The 24,864-nt window shown below is 47.8% G+C and overlaps 1 protein-coding gene across 1 annotated transcript in view; it reads left to right on the forward strand.

Moving 5' to 3' along the window:
• Positions 1-275: 275 nt before the first annotated feature.
• P3H2 (prolyl 3-hydroxylase 2) overlaps positions 276-24,864 on the forward strand; it is a 74,086-nt gene continuing 49,497 nt past the window's right edge. The window contains exon 1 of the mRNA XM_050902776.1: positions 276-902. Within this exon, the coding sequence (XP_050758733.1) occupies positions 438-902 (465 nt within the window). The 5' untranslated portion in view covers positions 276-437. The remainder of the gene's footprint in view (positions 903-24,864) is intronic.

Genomic DNA, 24,864 nt, shown 5'->3' on the forward strand with positions numbered 1-24,864 from the left:
CTCCCATTGCACGGATCCCCGGGCTCTGCCGCCCCGCGCCCCGCTGCACGGACCCCCGGATCCCACTACACCGAGATCCATTGTACGGTGCCCGGCTCCCGTTGCACAGACTCCCGGACCCTGTCGCGCCGAGGTCCATTGCGCGGTGCCCGGCTCCCGTTGCACGGACTCCCGGACCCTATCGCACCGAGATCCATTGAACGGTCATTGAACGGTACCCGGCTCCCGTTGCACGGACCCCCGGACCCCACGGCGGCGGACTCCACTGAGCGGACCCCCGGACCCTACCGCACCGCCCCCTATTGCAGCCCGCCTCCGGGCCCTATCGCACCGAGCACCGCTACACGGTGCCCGGACCCCCATTGCACCGGACCCCCCCCCCCTCCCCATTGCGCGGACCCCCGGGCCCCATCGCACGGACCGCCGGTGCGGCGGGCATGGCATCCGGGAGCCGGCGCTGGGGGGCCCTGCCGCTGCCGCTGCTGCTGCCGCTGCTGCTGCCGCCGGCGGCGTGCCGGGCGGGCGGCGGGTGTGCGGGGGAAGGCGGCCCGCTGGAGCCCTTCGACGCGCTGTACGCCAGCGGCGTGGAGGCGTACTACGGCGGCGACTTCGCGGGCGCGGCGCGGTGCCTGGAGCGGGCGCTGCGCAGCCGGCGGGAGCTGCGGGACGCGCGGTTGCGGTGCCGGCGGCGCTGCCGCGGGCAGGTGCGGTTAGCGGCGCCGGGTCCGGGCCCCGGCGGCGACCTGCCCTTCTTCGGCTCGGTGCTGCGGCGCGCCGGCTGCGTGCGGCGCTGCGAGGAACCGCGCCTGGGAGCCGCCTCCCGCCACCGCGCCGCCGAGGAGGTGCGCGCCGACTTCCAGCGCAGGGTGCCCTACAGCTACCTGCAGCGCGCCTACATCCAGGTAGGCACCGCCCGCCCCCCCCCGGGCAGGGCTGTCCCCCACCCCGTCCCTCCTAACCTCCCCCCTCCAAAAGGTTGTCCTCTCTTCCATCCTCCCAAAACATCCCAGGTGTGGTCCCCCCCTTCCACCTCTCTCAAGCCGCCCAGGTAGGGTCCCCCCCTCCATTCTCACTGATGTGTACGGTCAGTGGTCATGGCCTGTTCCCGACATAGAGCATCCTGGATGACACCTTGGACTCTGTCCAGCCTTGGCTTACCTGTGCTTTCCCTGTTTTTGTTTTTTGTTGTGGGGGAGGGATGTTTTTGTTTGTCTTTTAGTGTAACATAGTATAATTCTGAAAATGATCTGCCTTCAGTTTGCAGAGAAAAGCCCCCAGACACCCCCCAGTAACACCCCGATGCTCTCTGCCAGAGGTGTTTCCCTTTCAGACAAACTGAACTGATGCTGTGTTCCAGGAGCTGGGAGTGTGAGCGAAGCTGGGAGGTATATAACCTCTGCTACTGGGATCTGATGGTCTTTATCCTGTTATGTGATATGAAATACTTTGCATAACACTATACAGTCAGTGTTTAGCAGCCTGACATCTTGAGTATCATCCTCTTATCCCAGTAACTTCTGCCTTCTGGCTGTTACCTTCCCTGAGGAAAACGGTGTTATTCTTTGAACTTCCGTGCCAAAAAGAAGAAAAAAAAACAACCAAAAAACCCCGAACCGCACGCCAGGATAGTTAATGGTATTTTTCTTTTAGTTCAAGACTTGTGTTCTGTCAAGCCAGAGGTACCTGTAGTTAGTCTTCCTGTTCATGACTAGTAAGGACAGAAACTGTGGGAATTTTATTTCATGCCAAGCTGAATGTTTAAAACATTTCTGGAACACTTCCCTCTGGATTTCTGCTCTATTTGAGCACATTCATAACCTTTTAGTTGCTATAGGCAACTTAATAGGTGAAGACCTGCACAGCAGAGCACGGGGAGGGTGATTCTGCTGAAATCCATTTCTAGTTGGGGAAGCGAACATCTGTCCTAGGCAGTGCCAGTGCCTGTGGTACAGTGTCTATACAGCAGCAGATCAAGGAGGCAAATCATCAGCTACTGCATTTTAAAACTTTTTGGAAAATTGTAGCTATGTTGCTTTTTCTGTACTTCCTTTTCTGCCATTGCCTTAGTGTAATTTTTACAAGTAGGGGGCTAGAACTGCATTGGCTTGAAGTCTAGTGTCCATGTGCTGCATAGAGTTCCTGAAAGAAATCCAGAGAGTGAACTGAGACTATAATTTGGCTCATATGCATATGCCAGTGAAGCTGGCAGAATTTTCCTGCGGTCCTTACCCTGAAAGATGCTCTATGTAATGTTACCGTCTGTGGGAAGTGGACACGAAATTTGTCATGCTAAAAAATTAAGTGATTTCTTCTCCTGAATTCAAAGCCTTTCCCAGAGTCACAAAGGTTTGCTCATGTCAAGCTCATCGAAAAACTTTCCCCTGAATTAGGGAATGGGGTTTTTGTCTCCCATTTCAGTAAAATCAATATACAAAAATCCAGATCATTTTGGGGTATGGTCTGTTCTTCCATTTCTGCTTCTCCTGGGTCTGAGGTTTTTATTTTCGTCATTTAAAAATGCATTGTAAACTTATCAAAGCAATGTGTTGAAAACAGTCTTTTTTCTTATGTGTGACCCATCTTAATTTGCTTTTGCAACATCTGGAGATTTTATATTCATGCTAACACTTTGATTTTGCTGCTTTCCAATGGAGTAGCGGATGTTCTTGCTATCTGCCTGAATGCCCGGGTTTCGGGCACTGTAGCCAAGGAAAGGTACTCTTTGAATAGAGCTGTTTATGTTTTTAATACCTTTTTCTTTAACCCTTACTGATGCTCTTGGGTTTTGTAAGCAGCAGTCTGATCAGCTTTGTCCCACAGAGCAACCTGTAGTAGTTTGTCCACATCCTCGCCTTGCTGTTGCCTGCGCGTGAGCTCTGTTCCCAGTATTGCTCTTTTGATCTGGCTTAACAAGTCTGTGCGCAGAAGAAAATGCCCCACATCAGATTTGCCTGCACTTGCACAAAACATGAGGTCTAATGTCTAGCACTTACATACGCTCCGATGTGAACGATCTCCTTGTGCCAAGGCTTTGGCATGTTCCCCAAGGGTTGGGATGCATCGGCACACACACCCTGCAGGGAGACCTCGGCTGCAGCATCCACTCAGCGTTTTGTCTGAGAAGGGGAGCTGCAAAGCGGGGCTTGTGCGGAGCGCCCCTACTTTGCCGTGGGTGCGTGGGCAGGCTGCGTGGCTCCAGCGGCGGCTGTTTGACCCCCTTGTTTTGCTCCTTGAAACCGAAAAGGAAATGAGATGAGGTTAAACATCCTGCTGTGTATCCTGTGAGGCCTCTCCCCGGGCTGCGTGGGGAGGCCTGAATGCTGGGCACTTGCGTGAGGTGCTGGCCGGGCTGGACAGACAGCAGGGGATGGTGGCATTTGTGGTTTGAGAGGGGAGCAGCCTGGAATGCGCTTCCCACCGCCCACTCCTGCTGACCTCGCACTTGTTTGTTTCTCAGGAGGGGAGAAATGCATCCCTTCGGGAGGGGAGGGAGTGACAAAGCAGGGAACAGATAAAAAAAAATCGAAGGGTTTGGCTCTCATGCAGTGCTTTGAAAAATGGTGCTGAATAAACATGAGCTAATCCTTGCAACACTCCTGTAGGGTATGAAAGGCAAAGGCTTTTAGTCCTGCTGGACAGATGAACAGGCCAAATGTTGGCCAGCACCGTGCATGCCTCCGCTGCTTTCGGGGCAGCAGAGCCACCCCATAAGCCCTGGGAGCAGGCTGGGGTCTCCCGCTGCCTCCGGTCTCTCACTGCAGAGCAAGCACCAGCACATCCCGGCCCAGTCATCGTGACGTGAATTAGTCTCTGCGGTGAATCGGTGGAAAACTGATGTTAGAATTGGAGATTTGGGACTTTCTTTGCTGCATACTGGACCATAGCAGTGGCTGCCCTGGGCTGCGTTGCTCCTGCTTCTGAGCAGATGCTCGAGATGCTCCTGCGTGTAGCACTATAAAGGGGCAGGGAGGTGATGATGTGGTTAGGTGAAATACCAATGGTATCCCTCTATAAGGACAAGTCCCATCAGCCTCTAAATCCATGTCATCCTATCAGTTCCCTAAACTATTTCCTAATTTTATTTTTTTCTCTGTACTTTTCTGAAATAGAAACAGTGGTCTTCTGAAGACCACTGTTGTGTTTCACAGATGTGATCTGAGTGGTTTTGGTGACTCTAGCATGATGCGAGAGGAGACTGTGGCGCACTGCAGGACTGGGACAGCTTGTGGATTCAGCTGAAGGTTTCTATGGACTTTGGGCTCTGGATCAGGCCTCTGGCATTGACTGCAGTCTCTACAGAGACTGTAGACAAATTGCATTGAACAAGCAGCCAAAGTCCAAACGTGCTCGCAAGTCGTCTTTGCAGCTTCCAAATGTGTGTTGTAAGTAGGAAGACTCCTCCTTTTCCTAGGATAGCTGATGTTTTCAGGTAATTTAGAAATCTACTGGGTACAGCTAGCTGAGGCAGTTAGAGTGGGATGGGTTTTGAGAAGATGTGGAAACAGAGAAGGTGATGAGAACATGGGATTTAACTCTTGTAGTGCATCTAGTGGGCTCTCCAGCCCACAGAGAAAAGGTCCTTCAGTGGGTTTCTGATGTCATGTCCCATGGGCAGAAAGGCAGTTTGCCTTGTGCTGGTGGCTCTCTGCTGTGTGCTGGCTGCTTGGTCTTTGTCAATGAAATACCCTCTAGGCTTGGCAGGTGGGTGTGGGAGGGATCTCTTTGCCCTCTTAAATATTTTATTAATCACATCCTCCTTGCTTTGCTGCCTTAGTCATCTTGTTTCTGTTAAAACCTAGCCTGCAAGCCATGATGTTTCTAACCCCCCCTTTTGGGGGGTTTTCTAGCTCTGAGAGCGAGTGGAGAAGGAGGAAACAATGCATACTGTGAGAACGTTTGCTGGCTCCGAGCTGCTGAGTCAGTAGCCGTGTAGGAGCTTGCTGCAGACGGTCTGCCATGAACCCTGTGACAGAGCATCGCCTCCAATCCTTGTGCTGACTCCTGCAAGTCAGCTTGGTCCAAAAATAACAAGTAACCTGGAAAAGTTGATCGCTGTATCAATTACAAAACCAGGTCTTGCTTCTCTTCTACCGTACTAACCCTTCCCTTGGGTCTCTTTCCCTCGTCTCATCTTGTTCCCAGCCACAGCATCCCCTGGCCTGTTTGCTGGGTTGATCGCTATAGCCCATTTTCATTTTCTCTGTATATTGCTGTGCTGTTACTGAGCACTTGCTCCCATTTTGAAAATGCTGACTCGCAATGGTCTCGCCAATGAAGCACGGCAGGAATCGTATGTATGTAGTCTGTAACTACCAGCCTTGGATCTAAACGAGGAAAAGCCTTTTAGTCTGTGCTTGGGTTTAAAACAATAAATAAAACAAGTCTCCAGCACGTAGGGCATTGCTCCTCTCTTAGTAATGTCAGATCGTAGGTGGAGCAAAAGGTGCAAGAGTCTGACTATATCTGGCTTATTCTGTCTTTGTCTTGAGTTCCTCCTTGCTGTGTCTGAGATGTGCTTCAGTTCTGTTATCATCATGATTTCATGTGTTGCAAGCATAAAACAATAATGTTTAGGTTTTCCGTGTTGTAGGAGAGGCTGTTTATTTGTTCTTTAAAGCTGTTTCTTTTTAAAAAAAATCATTTTCTGGTCACACAGACTTTATAAAAGCAGCTTAATCTTTCTAGTGGTCTTGTTTGGGGAGAACTTTGACTTTGCACTGTTATCTTCTCTGCCGGGGCTTCCACGCTGCAGCTGATGGGGCAGTGCTGGAGGCACCACTGGGAGCGTGTCCTTAGGTCACACCATGGTCTCCTGCCCACCCACGCCACCAAGATTTCTGAAATGCAACGCAGACACAATAATGACTTGATAAAAGAGCACAGGAGAAAAAAAAAAAGAAACAGAGTGGGAGCCCAAACTTCAGAAACCTTTGCGATACAGATTATTGCCCTACTCCAGTTCTGCCTTTGAAAACTCCCTATTTATGAGAATCCAAACTCAAGGGAGGAGACTTGTGTATGTAAAACCAGGCCTCTAACCACTCCAGACTGATCATTCTATCTTCTGCCAGTGCTTATGTGAGCCTTACCACCAGCCGTGCTTGGGCGTCTGTCTCTGAGCGCCTTGTAGCAAGCCTCGGGAGGGTTGTTAAGACATCGCCACCAAATTCTTTCCACCTGGAAAAACGACTTGCTGCTGCCCATCTCTGCGCTGTTGCACTAGGCCAGAGTCTTTTGTCTCCTTGACAGACATCTGGATTACCTACCTAGGGATCGTGGAGTAACTCTGAATTCACACCAATGTAGTTGCTTTGGGAATTTGGTTTGTTTCACTCAAGGGCTGATATTTTCCATGAACGTTTTGTTCCATTTTCCTTCATGCCGCAACGCTGCATGGACTTAAGCATATAATAGGGTCCTGTCCTGGGGAGAACTGCAGGCTTTGGGGGATAGGTGATGATTTCACTTATGGTGTCCCATGGGTAGTGACACAGAATAACACGCAAAACCCCGCTGCTTAAAAGTCTTTGTGGGAGCAGCCTACTGAGGCTATTTCTCACCACAGCCACCACCTGTCCTGTGAGGTCTGCCCCGTCAGTTGGTCTTGTTTTCGTAGGATTTATATGACACGTCCCAGACAAAGACCTATAGTAGGACTGTCAGATAATCATTATTATTTGGCTTTTTACTATTAGTGGTGTTTATTTATCTTTAATCTTAAGAATTGGTATTACTCAGATACTGAATAAATAAATAGATCCCAGAACTAATCTCTTGGAACGTATCTCTATTTAGATTTTCTGAGAGAGCATTCCTAGTCCTCACCAGAGGGTAAATGTTAGTGCTCAGAAAGTTAAAATTATGTAGACAAAAATAAACTCAGTTTATGGGATGGAAAACTCTGAGTCTTGATGGTTGGGTCAGTGTCCCGGGTTTAGGGCAGGATATTTAATCCTGCCCTAAACCCGGGACACTGACCCAACTGCCCCTGCCCCGGTTCTTGCCGACAACTTCAAATGAAGTGTTTCTGAAATGTTTCATTTTGGGTTGAAAATATTGTCAGAGAGGGAAAGAGGTGACCCGGTGGTTCAATACAGGCACTAGCAAATGCAGACTGGGCACATGTTTTTGTGGTGAAGGTGAGTTAGCAGTTGAAACCAATGTACCAAGAATTACATTGGACTCCCTTGCCATCTTCACAGGAGACTCAGTCTTGACTTTTTGGACTTGACTCCGGGCTGGTGCTGTACTAAAAGTTAGACTAGATGGTTGTAGTGACTTTCTGCTGGTTTTGGGGAGGGTTTTTTGGTTTTTGGTTTTTTTTTTTAATAGAGAAAATCCAAAAGCAAAACTATGGTGTTTGCAGTTTTCCACATCATTTCAAGTGATAGTAAATTAGCACAGCCCTGCTCAGCACCGCTGCAAATCAGGACACAACCAGTTAGCACAAACTGGTCTTAGACCCACTAAACTCATTTCATACAGGCTAGTAATCAGCCATTTGATGGCCAGGGCTACTTTTTTGTCTTGCCAAGTTCCTCTTTCTCACCTCATAGCTATGCAGTCATGCCAAGGCTCCAAAATATACTGGCGGCAGGTCCCAGCCTGCAAAATTTCTCAGTCTTTAAGAGAAAAAAAGGTAAGCCTGGATTCCTCCTTATTTCTTGGCAATCCCTGGTGCTGTGGCTTGGATGATGGAGAAGACAGTGGTGTGACTCACATGGTTTCACTGGATCTTTTGAGGTCTTGATCTAAAGACATCCCAGTGCGTGAGCTATGTTAACATCCCAACTCGGGCAAAACTGGGTGCCGATAATGCAGGAGAGCCCATTGGCTTTGGAGAACAGACTCCTGCTGCTGTGCTGTAACCCGGGAACCTGCCCCTTCCCTGTTCTTTTATCTCCTTAGTTTCCCATGGTTTTTTGCACCTTGCTCTTCATTTGTCTCATGATGGCTTCCTCCGCTGGCTGCTCCTTCGCAGAGCCTTGCTGCTGAACAGCCCCGTCCATGCGCCGCGTTGCACTGGGATTTGTTAAATGGCTTTTTGCGCTGCCTGTTAAATCTCAGCCATACGTCCTAGTGAACTCTGCTCTGGCTTCTGCCGAGTCCTTTTGTTGTCCTTGGCCACAGGAATAACTAATGGCAGCTGATAATGAACTGCATGTGAATGAGCAATGCAATTTAGCCCTGCTAAGCAAACTTATGCCCAGTAGTCACTAGCTGTGCCTGAGGTTTCAACAAGGATTATTCCCATTTCCTCGTACAACTGGTGATTTCATTGTGGATGGCGTGGGCAGTAATGAGAAACCATCATGTCAGTAATGGAGCCATTTGCTGCCAACCTCCTGAGCGTTGCAGGAGCCTTGCTAGCAGGACTCCGGGCTCGAGGCAGTGCTTGACATCTGGAGCAAGGGATTCAGGGGTTATTTATCTTAGTTTTTTCCTTTGGAGGTGGTATGAATTAGTCATTGTGATTGGGTTTGTTCCCAAGGAGTAGGGACCCCTGTACTCTGCACATGGCATATTTCCATGTGTGTAGTCTGGACTGAGGCCAGGCTGAGTTTGGATAAATCGATGTGAACCTGGAGTGACCCAGCTGAGGGCCGTGGAGTTTCTCTGCCTTTACACTGGGGAAACTGAGATCAGGATTTGGCCTGTGCTTTTTAACAGTAACCGATGGCAGGAAGGAGGGCGCAACGTTCCCTGGATGCTTTTGTTTCCAGCCAATGTATCAGCAATAAGGTATTGACATTTTTATTTCTTGGCCGTGAGCTAGTGATGACTAATGAAGGCAGGGGGTCTGGCTGTGGGTGGGTTCAGGCAGCAAAGAGCTGTTCCTCGTCAGCCTGTACCTCCCAACCAGTCCTTCTCCTTTCCATGACAACTGGTCAGTTAAACAGACCCTCCAGAGCTGACGTCAAGGGTCAGGGATTTGGCCACCAAATAATTATATAGCAACAAAAATAGCATCCCCTCCCCACCCCTTCCTTCCCACATGCTCCTGCTGAATCCCGGCTCATAAATGTCCTTTTTTTCCTTTCTTGGATGGGAAGCAAAGCCCACATGTATTAGCTGGAACATATGGCAGAGTTTGGCTGCAGCCCATCGGTTGTGAAGGCCAAATACTTGCTTGTAGCTTCTTGTTCACTTAAAAAAAAAAAAGAGGAGAAAAACACGTTCTTTCAGGATTGGATGAAAGGCTGAGTCTGTGCTCATGCTGAGATGGGAAGCAGATAGGGTGCAGGACAGCACGCTGGCCATGCTGTCGTGCCGAGGAACGTATCCCCTTGCAGCACGGAGGTGACAGGCTGGCCATTGAGAGGTGGTCTGGTGGCAGCTGCCACTGCCCTCCACTCCCTGCCCTGGTGCTGATTCTCAGGTCAGTTGGAGTTTGCAGATGGGCTGCTCGGGAGAATGTCCTTAGCACCAGGGGTGCAGGGCAGCTGGGAGGTTTTAAATGTGGAGTAGCCATGGGCAGGAGAAATTTCCATCTTCGTAGCACTAAAGGTTTTATTAAGGGTGTGGGGAACATCTGGGAGGTGGCAGAAAACACTTGAAGGAGAAGAAAATGAAGTGATGTTGTCAGAAATTGAGTGTCTGCACCACCAAAATGTACCTCTGTCCCAAGAGTTTCACACCAAGGCACTAACATCAGATTTGTGCAGTGAATCATCCCTGAACGTGCTGAATGACAGGGGCTCTGACAGGAGATGCGTTCCGTGCTCGAAAACTGGGATTTAGGTCCAAAGCCAAACTCACGTTTGCGCCTTTAAAAAATTCTTGTTTCCACTATAGCAAATTGCATCCTTAGGGTATGGAGTTATAATTTGGTAGCAGATCAGAAGTATGTTTTGGGAATGCTGTTGGCTCCAGGGAGCAGTGCGAGGTGCTCTGCTGCCTCTCACCCATCACGGGGTTTGTTCAGGGCGATACCACGTTGTGTGCAGTTGCCCTCTGGCACACACATGCCCGAGCTATCTGTAGAGTTGTGAGTGTGGGTACCACAGCGTATAGCTGGTGTAAGTGGGGTTGGACACAACACGGCCATCAGGAATAGCTGTGGCTGCAATAAATGGCAATTGATGCTAACGTGGCTGCTCGCTGACCTGCACGAGGCTGGTGGGTTTCTGCCCTGGCAGAGCCAAACCTTTGCTTGCTGCCTTGCCAAGCAGCATCGCTCCTTCCTTTGCATGGAGACACTTTGCCAGGATTTTGCTCCTCTTTGGTGCAAAGCCACCCAGGGTCTTGCGCATGCTCCTCTCCCTCCCAGCACACGGGGATTTTGCAATGGAATTTAAACAAAATCAGAAAAATCACAAAAATGGTTGTTAGACACCAACATGCTGCTTTTCACCATGGTTTTTCCAAACCAGCTGCAGTGATGGCCTTGATCTCACATTGTGTCCCTGCAGAAAGACGAGCCTGAGACCGTGCTGTGTCCTGTCAAGGTTAGAGGCAGGAGCACTTGAATCCAGCGAGCCTTCTGCCTGCAGCTTTGCTGCAAAAACCAAGGGCGGGCAAATCCTCTGTGCGAGTATTGCAGGTAGGGCACTGCCTAAACCCACAGCTCTTTGAGGTCGGGGCTGGACTCCCAAGGGTGTGATGGGGAGATGTGCTGAAGTTCATAGCCTAGGGCTGTGGGTGCAACTTCTTTTGAAGATGGAGCCAACCGTATCCCTTCCCAGAAAAGATCAGTGTGGTATAGAGAGAAAGAGCTTGGAAAATATTCTTCAAAATATTTGCTGAAGGTGTTGCTGTAACTGCCCAGGGACCGAAGCAGAGTCTGTTGGTTCCTTTGCTTAGAAAGCTCTGTTTTTAAGTGGTTTTTGCCAAGGCACTGCCTGTTCTAAGGCTTATATATATTCTGGGGCATCCGTGTCCTGAGTTACTCTGTCTCTTTGGAAGCAGATGAGAAACTGCAAAGTTTCATTGAAATAGTCAGAAAGGAAGAGCACTGACTTGCGGTATGTTGCACTGCGCTGCTGCTGGAAAACACTTCCCCATCCAGGCTGCCAGCCTTATCCAAAGGATCTGTGTTTGTGCAAAATATTTTAGTGATGGGGAGGAAAATGCGTTGTGTCTTATCCCCATTTTTCTTACTTATGGAGCTGTGTAATAAGTGGATTTTTTTATGCACTGGTATTCCTGAGATCCTTCGTTGAACAAAACATTTCATTTTGTTCTTGAGAGTCTTTCTAGGGATAATCTTGGAGATGTATAGGTAGATGATAAGGGATTGCTTTTTTTTTTTAAGGACTCTATTAAACCTCATTCTATTTTAAGGAAGTTAGAATTAGTTAAAAATCATTATTTTCAGAGAGTTCACCTCACCCATGTCCCTTTCAGGTGCATTGCAAAGCATCCTACCTGCCAGGACTGCTGGTCTCTGTGTCGCAGGGGCTGAGAACGGACAGGAGCTGTCTCACATGTGGACAGCACTGATCCCAGGGAAGTGTTTTGCAGGCTGTTAAACAAGAGTTGTGAGATGCACTGATCTCCACAGGTGGGTGAGGGAAAGCCATTTGTTTAGAGGGGACTCACGTTGCTTTTGGGAAAGGCTTTTATTGCTTGGTGGTGTTCCTGAGTCCTGCTGATCTCTCCTGCTGAGAGCAGGAGGTTGGGGCAGGGTTTGCTGCAGCCTGAGCAAGTGGTGCTGGTGCATCTTGTGCTGTGAATTACCGTGGTGCAGAGTGGTGCGTAGGCACTTCAGGGTGCAGCACTGGCTGCAAATCCCTGTTGTGGGCTGCTGGGGAAGCTGATCTGCAGCCTTGCAGGGACTGCTCCAGCACTCCCACCCCCGGGGCAGGCAGAAGATACCCATTTCACACAGCTCTGTGCAGCCATGGCGCCGGTCAGCGTGGTGCAGAAGGTATTAAGCCCCCCCAGGTTGTCTCTGAATGGACTCAGCTGGGGGATGAGTGGGCCAAAATGCAGCCCCCGGCACCAGCATCGCTGGTGTCTGTGTGGACTGGGGCGCCTCACCGCCAACACAGCCTCCTCAAGCAGACAGCATGTCAAGAGTTGAATTGCTCTTGCGTTTGGTCACTTCTGTCCCCTTTGCTTTAAATACTAATGTCTTTTGGCAGCTGGTAGTTCCCCTCATCCCTTGGTTGCCAGTCTCACTCCATTTCCTTTAACATAAGCATTGCATCCTGGTGTCCAGACGCTGGTGGCTGTGCTGCTTCTCCAGAGCTGGCGCTCCGGGGTCAGTCACAGACTCAGTGGCTGTGACTGCCCGTTCATGTTTGTCTCTTTGTCCAGCCAGCCACCTTGGCTCACTAGGGTACTGCTAATAAAACTTTATTTCAAACTGGATCCTTTTATAAGGCAGGCAAATAGCAAATAAAACAGCAGTGCGCCACTTCAGGAAGCAGTTTGTCCACTCAGCAGCTGTCAACTGCGTGTCACTTCTGTACAGCCCAGGCTGTGCTGCAAGCTTCTGGTAGCTCTCTGCAAGCATGTTCTGCGTGTTGTAAGGATGCAAAGGACATCCTCAGGCTCTCACCCCTCTTTACATCAGGCGGTCAGCTCCAGCAGTGCCCATACAGCTTTGCCTCTTCGATTTGCCTGCGTCTGAGCTGCCCGTGCATCCTGCAGTCCCCTCCACCCAGCTGCTGTGGCAGACCGACAGTGCCCTGTTTTATCGCGTGTGCATCCACTGGGCAGTTATTCAGCTCTAGGCAGCTAACCCTGTTTGCCGCAGAGTTCCTTCCCCAGATAATGTCCATGCCTGGCCTGTAGCCTTCAGTTGGGTTACAGCTCAAGCCTGGCTCGGGCAGGCTTCATGCAGCACTTTCGCCTGCATGGGGGAGCTGAAGGCATTGCACCCCTGGCTCCCATCAGCACAATCCTCGTGCTCTCCTGCCACTTTTGTCTCTGTGTGTTGTGCTTTCCCGGCCATTCTTCCTGCTGCTCCGGTTTGCTCTCCTCCACCCAAACTGGCTGAATCTTTCTCACTGTGACCTAAGCATCCCTAGGCCTGACTCACCAGCATATAAAGGGGCAGTTCCTATACGTACGCAGTGCTTGATTAGGGTTTCATTCCAGTAGCCTCAATGACTTGGGTGTAACTAAGGCACAACATGTGACATCAGTGCCTGGTTGTTCCCCAGTGCTTGAGTGGGTAGTTCAAGCCTGGATGATGGGAAGGCTGCAGTGAGCAGCGTGAGAGGAGGTGCCTGGGGGAGGCAGCTCTGCAAGGCAGTGGTTTGTAGAGGACAAGGCTTGTAGCTCCCTGGCTACCTGGGGTGTGCAGGAGAGTTTCAGTTTTGGCAGCTGGACTCTCCAGTGTGACAGCTGAAGCTCTGGGAGTTGAATTATTCTATGATTCTTTGAATGTTCCCAAGCTCAGGTCTGAGCTTAACAAAAGAGATTTCCCCATCTTGGGGGACTCATTCCAGCTTGATTACTGTTTGGGTTTTAGATGTTCAACAAAACAGTCGCTGGAAAATGACTTTGCACTGTAGCACAAGGCTTCCCACAGTGGTGTTTTTAACTCCAAATCGCTGTTATTTTAATCAGTGTACTTCTGTTTTCCAAATCTATTTTTGGATCCTTGCTGTGAAATCTAGGTAGATTATAGGCTCCTAAATAAACCGTTTTTAGCCTCTAATGTTTTTTGAATCAAACCAAATCAGGTAGAGACACCTGAATAATCATTTGCCTGGACTTTTTCTTTGAAAGTTACAGCACTTAAAGCTGTCACTGACCTTCCAGTAATCAGTGCGCTCAGTCATCTTGGAAAATGCAGTGTAGAAACTACAGTGTAGAAGTATTAGATAGGAAAGGTTTGCATGCTTCAGGCGTATTGTTTACATTCCTGTTCCTTTGCTGTTAATTTACGCGGTGGACGTTACAGTTCAGCTCCCAAGCGGAGTCAGGCGGTGGAGCCGTGCTCAGAAAGGGCTCCAGGTCCTGAGGGATCTTCTGTGCTGCTCTTTGGGGTTGCTTTGGTATTGCAGGCAGCCTGTGCTGAATAGCAAAGTCCTGCTAAGTAGGACTGACAGTTGTGCTCTTGCATGCTCTAGGTGTGCATCATAGGCTCTTCTCACATGCGCAGATATGCATGGAGCTGGGGTGGTAACAGGAAAACCCTACTGGTGTTTGCCTGTGCTGCACACCTGAGATGGGAGGGACTGCTCAGGTGTAAGAGCCAGCAACGCTTGGCCCTGTGAGTAAGGGATTATTTCGCTGGGGTAAAAATGTACTCAAGCCTAGAAAGAAGCATCTGTGGGAAGTGATCAGGATTACTGTGCCAAGTGAAGCAGTACGCTGGTGTAGCTATCAGCACTTCTAGGTGCCATGGTACAGCTGGGTCAATAGTGCATTATATGAACCACTTCACTGTCCATCTTATTTAAGCTACTTAATGCCAAGTTTGGAGGTTATACTCTACTATTGAGGGAGGAGAGCTAAGCCCAGACAGCTGAGCTCTCAGCCATATTTAACTTTGCTCCGTTTGCTCTTGGGGCCTGGGGTAGGAGAGGTGGAGTTTGGAGAAAGATAAGGAAGGGAGAAGCTGCTTGTCTTTTCACAGTGTTTCCTATGTGCCAGGAGGACCATCAGGCCTTTTGGAGTTTATCCTTGTAGATTCTCCTGTTGCAAAACTGCAGTATATTTAAGCTGTGCTATACTCTCCCTTCTATGTGCCAGCAAGCTTTGCCCTCTGCTCTCATATATACTTAGTGCTTTAGCAGTCCTGAGCATGGAGAACTACATCTGCTTTTAGGAGTCGTAAAGCAGTGCTCAGCTATCTCTTGTTTTAGAGCCAGGATGCTGCTCAGTGCAAGCAGAGACTTTGTCCCACCAGTGACCAGTGACAACAGAAGGATGTGAGCGCTAGGGAATTTCAGGCAGAGGTATGTACAAAATGCTGCTGAAAATAGCAGAGTTTGGAGCCTCCTGAGTTGCACGCTTTGTTCTTGGTCCATCCTGAGGACAACTACTCTGACTGCCAGACTGCACCATAAGTTGGTGGTGGATTTAACAGCGTGTCCTCACAGGTGTCTGGATTTGAAATCTGGTGATATTAGCAATAAAACTTGTAGTTTTATACTGTGTAATGGCATAGGTGTATCTGCCCTTTAATCTGAAAGCACTGAGCTCGAGGTTGTTAGCATAAATGGAAGGGAGTGTGACTTAGCTTATGCAGAAAGAAAAAGAGTTAGCTGAGTTGGTACCTATACTTGCTGTGGACTTACATCAGTTCTAATGGCTCGCGTTGATGCCTGATGACTTACTAAAGCACAATAACTGCATTGTGCTTTGAACCACGTATTTTGAATCCAGCGGGTTGGGTTTTCATTCTGCAGAGCGCTCAGGTGCGATCTGGCAGACCTCACGCTTATACGTAGCAACCGCCTGATGGTCCCAACTGTGTTTTATTTGAGACTGTGTGACCCAGACAAGTGCTGCTGTGGCCACCAGCAACAGTTCATGAGGCAGGACAGAAATGGATGGGTTTGGTCCAGCCCAGCACTCCATGCCCTGATTTGCTCATCTGTGGAATGAGTTTGATGTGGAGTAATTATACACCAGGCACTTGGCATTATAAGACATAACTGACACACATATTAGGAGAGTGTAAGATGTGCTGCATGATGTCTGTGCACTGTGAGTGAGCTCCGACGGGAATAGCACGCATAAACAGTAGCAGATTAATTAAAGATGTCCTGTACTGCAAGAGAAAAGCCCAATTATGGAAGCAGTTTCCTCAGAGTCAATAGTGCTGCCTGGCTTATTAGCAGCGCATGAGCTAACTGTCTTCTCAGTGGAAACTGGTCATGCAGCATTATGAACAGTCACAACTGTCCTACGTAAGAAAGAGAAGACGTATATGACAGCCATGCAGGTCCAGGACAGGTAGCTTCAGACATGACCCTTCGTTAAAGCTCCTTCGCAGGGAGCAGTACAGCATCTATGTTTCAGCAGCACAGGACTCCATACAGCAAACATTTTTGGTTAGGCATTCCTTATTACCTTTGCAGAGATCTTTTTGACTTCAGGACCTTCAGTGTATTTCATTCCAGATGTTTTTCCCTGAGCTGCTGCTGCTGCTTTTTAAAGGGCCCTCAAAACCTGATGACATCCCTGGGATCTGGGGGAAATTGAGCATCTCAGATGAGTGGGAGCCCTGAATTATTACCAGGCTGCAGAATAATGGTTCTCCTTGTTTTGGGCCTTTAAAGCCTGATAGGATCACTGTAGGAAATGTGGCCCAAGGGGTTTTTTTGGAGTGGTTCCTGAGTTACAAACACTTTCTGGTTGGAACCTGGACTGAATCTGGAAAGCCAGCTGCCTTGTCCAGGGGCAACAGTTTTCATTTCACAGAGCAGGATGCATCTGGCTGAGGATGAAGGGTGAAGTGGGGGTCCTCAATGTCCTGAACCCAATCCCATCCCTCTGTCACATCACCACACCGTGCCATAAATCCCATCCCATCATCACACCACAAATTCCCCTGGGAATCTGCTCTGCACACCTCTATTTCTTTCTGCTGAACCTCATCAGCAAAACCCCTACAATCAGCACGAGCTAGTGCAAGGAGAGCCAGACCCATGTTCATAGCCCAACCAGCCACGGGGCTGAGCAGGGCTGACAGCTCGTCCTGTCTGCAGCTGTGCTGCTTGAGGAGAGTTGCTGAGAGTGACTCTCCCTTTGCAGCAAGACTTTATCTATTTTTCATATTGCTTTGCTTTAAAAGAAAAAAAAAATCACTGCTGGAAAAATAATTATTTCAACATCCATTGAGAGTTTTTTGGAAAGTTGATATTCTGCTTAATTTCAAATCCATGGAGTGAACTGTAATTTCAGCTCTGGAGCATGTTTCAGTTTGTCTTCCTCTCATGGGAGAGTCAAAAGAGAAATGTAAGTGAGAAAAGCGGGGCAGGGAACAGAAACGGCAGAGGAATCAGGGGAAACGAGTCACAGCATCAAACGTGCTTGGCAGACTCCTGTGCCAAACCGGAGGAGGAGGTCATGGGAATGTCATCGTGTTGCGGGGCACTCACCTGTAGCAAGTTTTGAGGAGGGTGAGTAGTGGTGGGTTCGGTTTGTTTTGAAAGGAGGAACTTGCAAAAAGGTTGGATTTTAACTTCTTTGTGCAGAAATCTGGAGCAAGAGTTCGTGCTGGGACCGAAGCAGCCAGGCAGGCTCTGCTGCAGCTGGGAAAGAGGGAGCTGATGGCAATATCTCGCAGGGCCTCGACCCTGCACAAAGCAAACGGCTGTCGTTCTTGTCTTTTAACTTGTCAGGTATCTTGTCTGCATCACGGTTTTGAAGGCCGTGTAGCTTTGCTTCCAATCCCGTAAAGCCTGTGTGCCAGGTGTCTGGCAAGGCCAGGGCTTTCACACGGGGGATTTGGTCCTTCCCCCAGGAGGGACAGGTCCTCCAGGCCAGGTAGCCAGAGAGGTTTAACCAGGGTTGCTCTCAGGTAGTGCGCGACAGGTTTTCCCGTCACTGAAGCATGTCCAAAATTTGATAATTTTTTTTTTGTGCCTAGATCCCGCTAGAAGATTTCATAGTTACAATGTAACCTTTCTTTTGTAGGGCATTGGTCTTCAGCAGCAAGCATAGACACATTTCTTTTCTGAACTACAGTTAGATGTATTGTTACAGAAGAAAATTTGCAACGGAGCTGATTGGTCTTTTGATGGCTCCCAGGTTAGCAATTGGGAGTGTCTTAGTCTGTTCATAAACACCCTTTCTACTACAAAGTGAGGATTTCCAGGAGCTTTTGGCCTTTGCTTTAGCAAAAGGGATACACTTACCTGGCATGTGATGCAGTACCCTAAACTCTGCTTTACCTGAGACATACATCTTTGTATCCAATTACAGAAGTGTTAGTACATTAAACTGCTCTGTTATGTCTTCTGCAGAGCTGTGCAGGGAGTCTTGTGGATTTGGGAGACCTCAGAGCTTGCTTGTGCATACACGCTCTTATGTGCTTATGGGCACAGAGCTTTAGGAAAGAAGATAGCAGTTGTATTCCTTGAATTCTTCAGAGTTCCCCACTGGAAGAAAACTTGGCAAAAATATGGCATCCTGAATTTGTAAATGTTTGCTTCTTTGTTCGCATTTGCTCATATCCCCGGAGGAATGAAGTCATTTATTTGTTTTGCCCTGCTGCTTCACACTCCTACTTATGAATGGTAGGGAACAAGACTGGGAGTATGAATAGCCTGGCCGCATGTGGTTTTGAAAGACGTGTTCACTTGCACATTAGTGTCCGAATAGAATAGCTGGCTCTGAAATCCTATCAGTAAGGCTTTTGAGTAACTTAAAACCTTTCTAGTAGATGCTTAGAATTTCTTCCACTCTGACATTGTGTAAGCCCCTCTTGAAGTTTCATTACCTCAGTAACCACAGAAAAGCAGCCAGCCTTTTCACTGAAACTTTCTCCACAAAGGTCTGGATTCCTTTTTTTTTTTCCCTTTTTCCTTGAATGCAGAGCACAGCTTATTGTAGTTTAAATACAGGGTAGAAGGCCAAGATCACATATGGATCTGGGTGGCAGTCGTGCTAAAGATGGAGTATGAATGTGTCTTGTCCCCTGGCTACCTCTGTGCAACTCTGCACTAAATATGGAAGATGACCCATATAATTTTCAACATAAGTAGGATATTCAGTGCTTTCTTTAGAGTAGCTTATAAAAGACCAGTCCCAAACAGCTGCCATTTCATGGGCCGTTCTTGGTATTTTCCATGCTTTAAATAACTCCAGAGCTTTGTGTTGTGCTCTGGGGGGAGCTTTCCCTACTTTCTCTCTAGAAGTTGTTGCAGAGGCTCGTGTGTTGCTTTAGTGGTTCACCACTGGGTTAGCAGGGCATTGTGGCGTGGGCAGTCACAAGATTTCTCTATCGCTCCTTCTCCCGGGTGCAGGTTTCCCAGCAGAGGGACTTCGGCCCTCCCCAGAACAGCACTTGTCCTCCTTGGCGCGAGCATCCCCTTCCCGCGTTCACCACCGAGGCCCATCAAGGTTCCTTCCAACCTGACTCCTCCTGCTACTGGTAACGTAGACCAGAAGAATTACCCAGGAACAAAAAATGTATTTTTTTGCCCAGCTTTTTGTCCTGGCTGGTTTCACACCAGGAGACAGCGACAGTGTATGCCACTGCTATGTAGAAAGCCTAAAATCTCCTCTTGAAAATTTTAGGCAAACCTCTGCCAGCAGCCAATACGTGGAGCTGCTGAGGACTTTTTCTTGCTGTGGGGTACTGCTAGGACTTGGGAAAGATTTTAATTTTTGCCTTTTTTTCCCTTTTTGTCTTTTTTTTTTGAGTGGCCTGACCCCAAACAACTGAAATCAATGGCAAACTGAACATCGAGTGAAAAAGTTTTTGATTTGAACCCCCTGAACTCTCAATTTAAATCCAGTCAAGTTCCGCTTGCCGACGTTTGGAGAAAGGCAAAGGAAAAGACCTTTTTAGACACCAGGCAATGCATTATATGTGTCTCCCCAGACACTCAATTTTCAGTTTTTTTTTTATTCAGACACCTATAAAATTAAGGGATTATTTTCTTTGGCACAAGATCATGCCTATTTTCAGAAGCATCCAGAGCTGCTCCGAATGCTGCGGTCACTGCTGCTGGGGGAATTGGTGCCAGGCAGCTGCTCTTCATTTTTAGGGAATTTAAGAAAAGTTCATAGTGCTTAGCTGGTGTTTTATGTTTAGTAAAGCCTGTGTTTTCTCCCTCAGATGTTCATTAATCACGTTATTTGTTGCTTAAGCAGCAAGGTAGCAATCAGACAGAAATGATTGATGTTATTTGCTCATATCCGATACAAAGTTGTTGGAGTATGAAAAAAAGATGAGAAGACTTCTCAGTCCTGAGAAAGAAAAGCTGTTACTTCTGCCTGTGCTGTGGGGGGTCCAAGGCAAGAAGCTTACCTTAGCTGAGCAAATAAGCACACAAAGGTCATCTAACAGCTTTCCTTTTTCACGGTGGTGATGGCTTTTTTTTTCTCCAGCTAATGATTTTTTCGTGTGTAATCTGCACACAGCCAGTGTGTGGTTCTGCTCCATGCTAGCGGATGGGATGCTCAGAGCCAGTAACAGGCATACTAACTTCTGGAGTTGATGGACTTTCATCTCAGCCTGCAGTGCTTGCATTGATGTGGTAGTTAAATTACTGAGAGTGTACAAGTTCAGCAAGGCAAAAGGAGGAATGAGAGTTCCCTGCTCTCAGTTTGTGACTGTGGGCAGAATCTGCTGGGAATCAGCCACCAACCCAATAAAATGAAAAGATATGAAGAGGCTAGAAGTTTGATCATATGCTTTGCCACAGATCACACCACGACTTGTTAGAATTATTCAGTTCAGAAGACTAAAAGGCCCCAGTAAATTGCCTTCCATAGAAAATGTAAAAAAACAAAAAAACCAAAAAGCAATGTATGACAGAAGGGTAGCAATGGCAAATGGACTGGCAGGGCTGCTCTGTGCCCTGCTCCGGACAGCATGGGTCTCTCCAATGACCTGAAGTCCATCACTCTTTCTTCATTTTTAAATTAATTTCAGTCATGTAGGTACAGCTGTTCAAACTCACGTGCAGATGGGAGGTTTTGCCCTACACGTTTTCATTGCAGATGATAACTGCAGAAGGAAAAAGGCTTCACTGCGCTGTGGGGATCGGGCTGAACTGTGTGTGTTGGCAGGTGGACAAGAATTATCTCTTCATTAGCAAGCTGTGAATGTTTGATCTAAACTTGTTGTGGGGAAGCAGGTGTGAATTGCTGCCTGCAATTCATGTTGTTTCTTCTGTATCTCCTACCCACGCCAGATGGTATCTGGTTCATCAGCACAGCCACTTGTTTCCAGCCTGTGCTTCTGGTTAGACCTAACCAAATCCACAAGTGGGATGTAAGAGGGAAACAACTCTTGGTCTTTCCGTAATATTCCTAAGACAGAGGTTTGCCACATCTTTCAGTGGATGCTAATGTTGCCACCGAGTCCCTCTCTGGCTGTCTCAAGTGTGATATGCAATAGACAGGGCAATGAAACCATTTTGTCATAAAAGCTGTGGTGCTAGAGCTGCTTCCCTGAGACAGCTGACATTTCACACTCCCTACTGAGAAAGCCTTGCTGTAATCTGCTAGATAAGGGAAGTATTTTTATTTCACCTCCCTTTCACCTCCGAATACACTGCTTGCTAAGAATCTGGCTGTGCCACAACTGCACATTTTTGCAAGGAGAGGAGGAGGCTCTCAGTTACCACAGATGTTGGTCTTTCTTACCGTGTTACAGCTTGCTGAGTCAAGCAGATGCAGCCCGGAGATGATGTAGGTTGCATCTCAGACTTCCCAGGTTTTTCCACCCTTGCAGACCTCCCAGCTGGTCATTGTGGTTTCAGCTAAAAATAGAATTAAGGGACTTGATTCGTCCTTCGGGGAAAGAGCAGAGGAAGGACCTGGATTTTCATGTCTTTTCCATGCAGGAAGCATGGTTGATCCTGTGGCTTCAGGAGCTTATCACCTGAAGCCCTGTGATGTATGGAATCTGGGAACTGCTCCCAACTCTTGGCCCCTCACGGGGATATGGGGATTGCTGTACTGGCACTGTCATCAACAGAAGCGACACTGAATAGGTCAGAGTAGAAATACCAATATGGCTTTGTCTGGAAAGTCACAGAATGGACGAAATGGCGCTCTCAGAGCCATTTGGTCACAACATTTTGAAATCAGGAGCCTGCAGTTTGGCATCTCATCCTGTAGGAGAGCAACTAAGTAAGTTTTCAGAAGCTCTGAGTACTGACAGCTGCCATGTCCCTCACACTGAAGTTCCAGAGGCAAACGTTGGCATTGGGCTCTTGAAGGGCTGATCACCTTCCTGCTTCAGCCTTGGGGAGTCAGGACACTTTCTGGCTGTGATGTTTTGGGCTGTGATGCTGACTGCTGAGGCACCTGGAGCTGGGAAACCTTGCTGGACTGGGAAGTTACTGTGGTGCTGATTCAGAAAGGCAGATGGGGAAGATGCTAGAAGATGCCTATATTGTGACATTTGTCCAAAAGAGATTGTTTCCAGGAAGAGAATTGCTATACTTCTTTCACAACTTCAGTTATAAGCAACCAGCCTGGAATGGAGCCTGGAAAATGTAGAGAGTCATGGACTTTTTCATTCTTGGTTGTACACAGCCTCTTCATCTTGGCCCTTGAGAAAGAGCAGAGCTCTGGTTTATTTTCCAGCTCACAGCCAAGGTAGACTAGTCTCATGGAAACTAGATACTTGCAGAAGAAAAATGTAGAGGGTGTTGGTTTGTTTTCTTTGCCATTTATCTTGCTGGAGAAGAGGAGATGAAGGATTGGAAATGAGACAGGTATATCATCCCCTGATTAATGTGAATTGTCTAGTGTGTTTTGGGATGAATCCCAGTTTCCTTTGGTTATTTTTATCCTAAAAGGTGTGAAGTGCTAATCTCAATTTCATCAAGCGACTTGTTGATGCTTCTCACACAATAGATGCTTCAGCTGAAATGTCCCAGCGTGAGGAAACAATCAGAGGCTCTTATGGGCGCTCTGGGGGAGAGCAGTAAATTAGGCTGAAGCTTGAGGTACCAGCCGAGGAGAAGGCTGATGAAGGCAGTGGCGCACGAGTGGCTGCCTGCCTGTGCCTGATGCGCTGATCTTGCACTACAGATTGATTTTCTGCTCCTGTGTTTTCAAAGATACCAATGACATCAGTCAAGCAACTTTTTTTCATCTTCCTCTTTCCCGGGTCTATACCGTTGGGTTCAACAGGGAGCAGCACGAAACCAGAGGTGAGAAACTGCCTGGCCAACACAGGGCTCCTTTGACTTCTGGTTTCAGGAGGAGGCAAAGTTGGAACAGAAGCAATTTCCCACCTGGAATTTCCTGTTTGGGTGCTGGGAAGGTTGTTAGGGATTCTGATCTTAATTAGGAATTTTCTGTTTCAATTAAGATCCCTTCCAGATAAACTCGAGCCCCATACCAGATGTCTCATAAACTCTTCCCTGCAATTCTGCTCCTTTGAAGCTCCTTGCAATAACAGACTATGGACATGCAGTGCAGAAACCACATTTAGATTTTCTAGTGAGAAAACCTATTTGTCCCAGGCTTTTTGTTATTGCTCTTGTTACTCTTAGTAACATTACGTGCACTAGAAAACAGATGATTAATGGTATGATGGGAAGGGGAGGTTTGTTTTTGGTTTTTGTTTTTAGGCAACTGACACAAGAGCGGCTGTATCCAGTTAGAACAAAGGTCCCTAAGAGTGGCCAGCACTGGGCACTCAAGGAGCGACAGAAGAACAGTGAAAATGTTGTGACACTTGCCTCAAATGCTCACCCAGCCTCCAGAACTGGTGGCTGTGGGGCAGCCTAGATCTGAGGTTGGTGTCTGTGCCTGTGAGAGCTTCCACTGGATTTTTCCTTTATGAATTTGTCTGGTTGCTTTTGCACTTTCATAAAGGTTTTGCATCCACCGCCCCTTCAAAGTGTAATGATGCTCTGTGTGAAGACTTGCCACCTTGCCTTTGGTCTGAAATTGTCACCTTCTTCCTCTTGCTGCCCCTCATTGTAATGTATTTATTTATTGGTGACTCAGTCAACTCCTTCAGCAGTCTAAAAGTTCTTGAAAAAACAAAACAAAAAAAAAGGAGGCAGTGTCACTGTGTAGGTGATGCTATTTAAATTGTCCTTTTGTGCAGATGATTGACATAGATTTCTGTGCTGTATTAATAACGTGCATGTGTATTTGTGTGGGGGAGGGAGTCAGGATGGGGAGGTTGGTGGGGTGGAGGGTTCACAGGGCAGGGTGGGAAAATCAAAATGCCAGGAGAAGGCTCTGTGGTCCACCCAACAAACCCGCAACAGGGTCTGCTGGGAGCTGGAACTGGGCAAGTTCAGAGCACAAATAGGGTGCTTATTTTCAATATTAAGGGCAGTTAGCAATCGCAGTGATTCATTAAGACTTAGGGCAAGTTGTATGTCCTGGGAAATTATCTGAACTAAAAGTGCTCAAGATCTCTCAGAAATTGAAATTAATTCTGAAAAGTCATAGATTCATGCAAATGTTGGGTTGGGGGGCATTTAAAAACTTACGTAGTCCAACTACCTGCTATGAGATAGGTACATGCCAGATATTTCTCAGATGTGTTTTTAAAAGCCTCCTGAGAAGGAGAATCCCAAATTCCCAAAGGAAAATGTCCTTGAAGTTGGGAATTTTTTTCCTGATACCTAGATAAACATTTTTGCACGCTACAAACTAAGCCAGTGTATAGACCCTGGCTCCTCATCACCTTTCTTTTTATATATCAGCCTTTTATAGATTTGAAGGCTGTTTTCAGCTCCCCTGTCAGTTTTTTTCAATTCTAGCTTGAGAAAACCCACTACTTTCGTCCCTCCCTCCTGGACCAGACCTTCTAGAGCCATTTTATCTCTCTCTTCCCTCCTGCCCCAACTCCGCTGGTCTCTTTTTACTTGTGTTCACTTTTCCCAAAGCATAGACTTCGCATTTCTTGCGGCTCATGTCCTGCAGTGGGACTGCTAAGACTGATGTTATTGTCAGATATGCTGTTTGCAAGAGCAGCCGACACTCTTCAAGTTATTCTAGCACTTACATTTCTGCAGAAATCAGATTATTTGCCATGCAGGTGTATCCTCTGTGTTTGTAAGTCCAAGGCTGGGTTAAAACTATGCAGGGCTAAAGAGGTATTTTTTCCTGGAGGAGTGTGCTTGTGGAAAGGGCTCCTCGTACTGAAGGACCTGTCACAGATGCAGACCAAGGGGGGATGACGCCTACTCGAGAACGCTGACAGCATGTGCAGATGAGCAGATGTTTCGGAGGCGATAGGATGGACAAAAAGGCAGCATTTCCTGTTAGAAATGGTTAATTTGCTGAGGAAGTTGGATT

Source organism: Gymnogyps californianus, chromosome 10 (genome assembly GCF_018139145.2).
Source record: "Gymnogyps californianus isolate 813 chromosome 10, ASM1813914v2, whole genome shotgun sequence".
Lineage (NCBI taxonomy): Eukaryota > Metazoa > Chordata > Aves > Accipitriformes > Cathartidae > Gymnogyps > Gymnogyps californianus.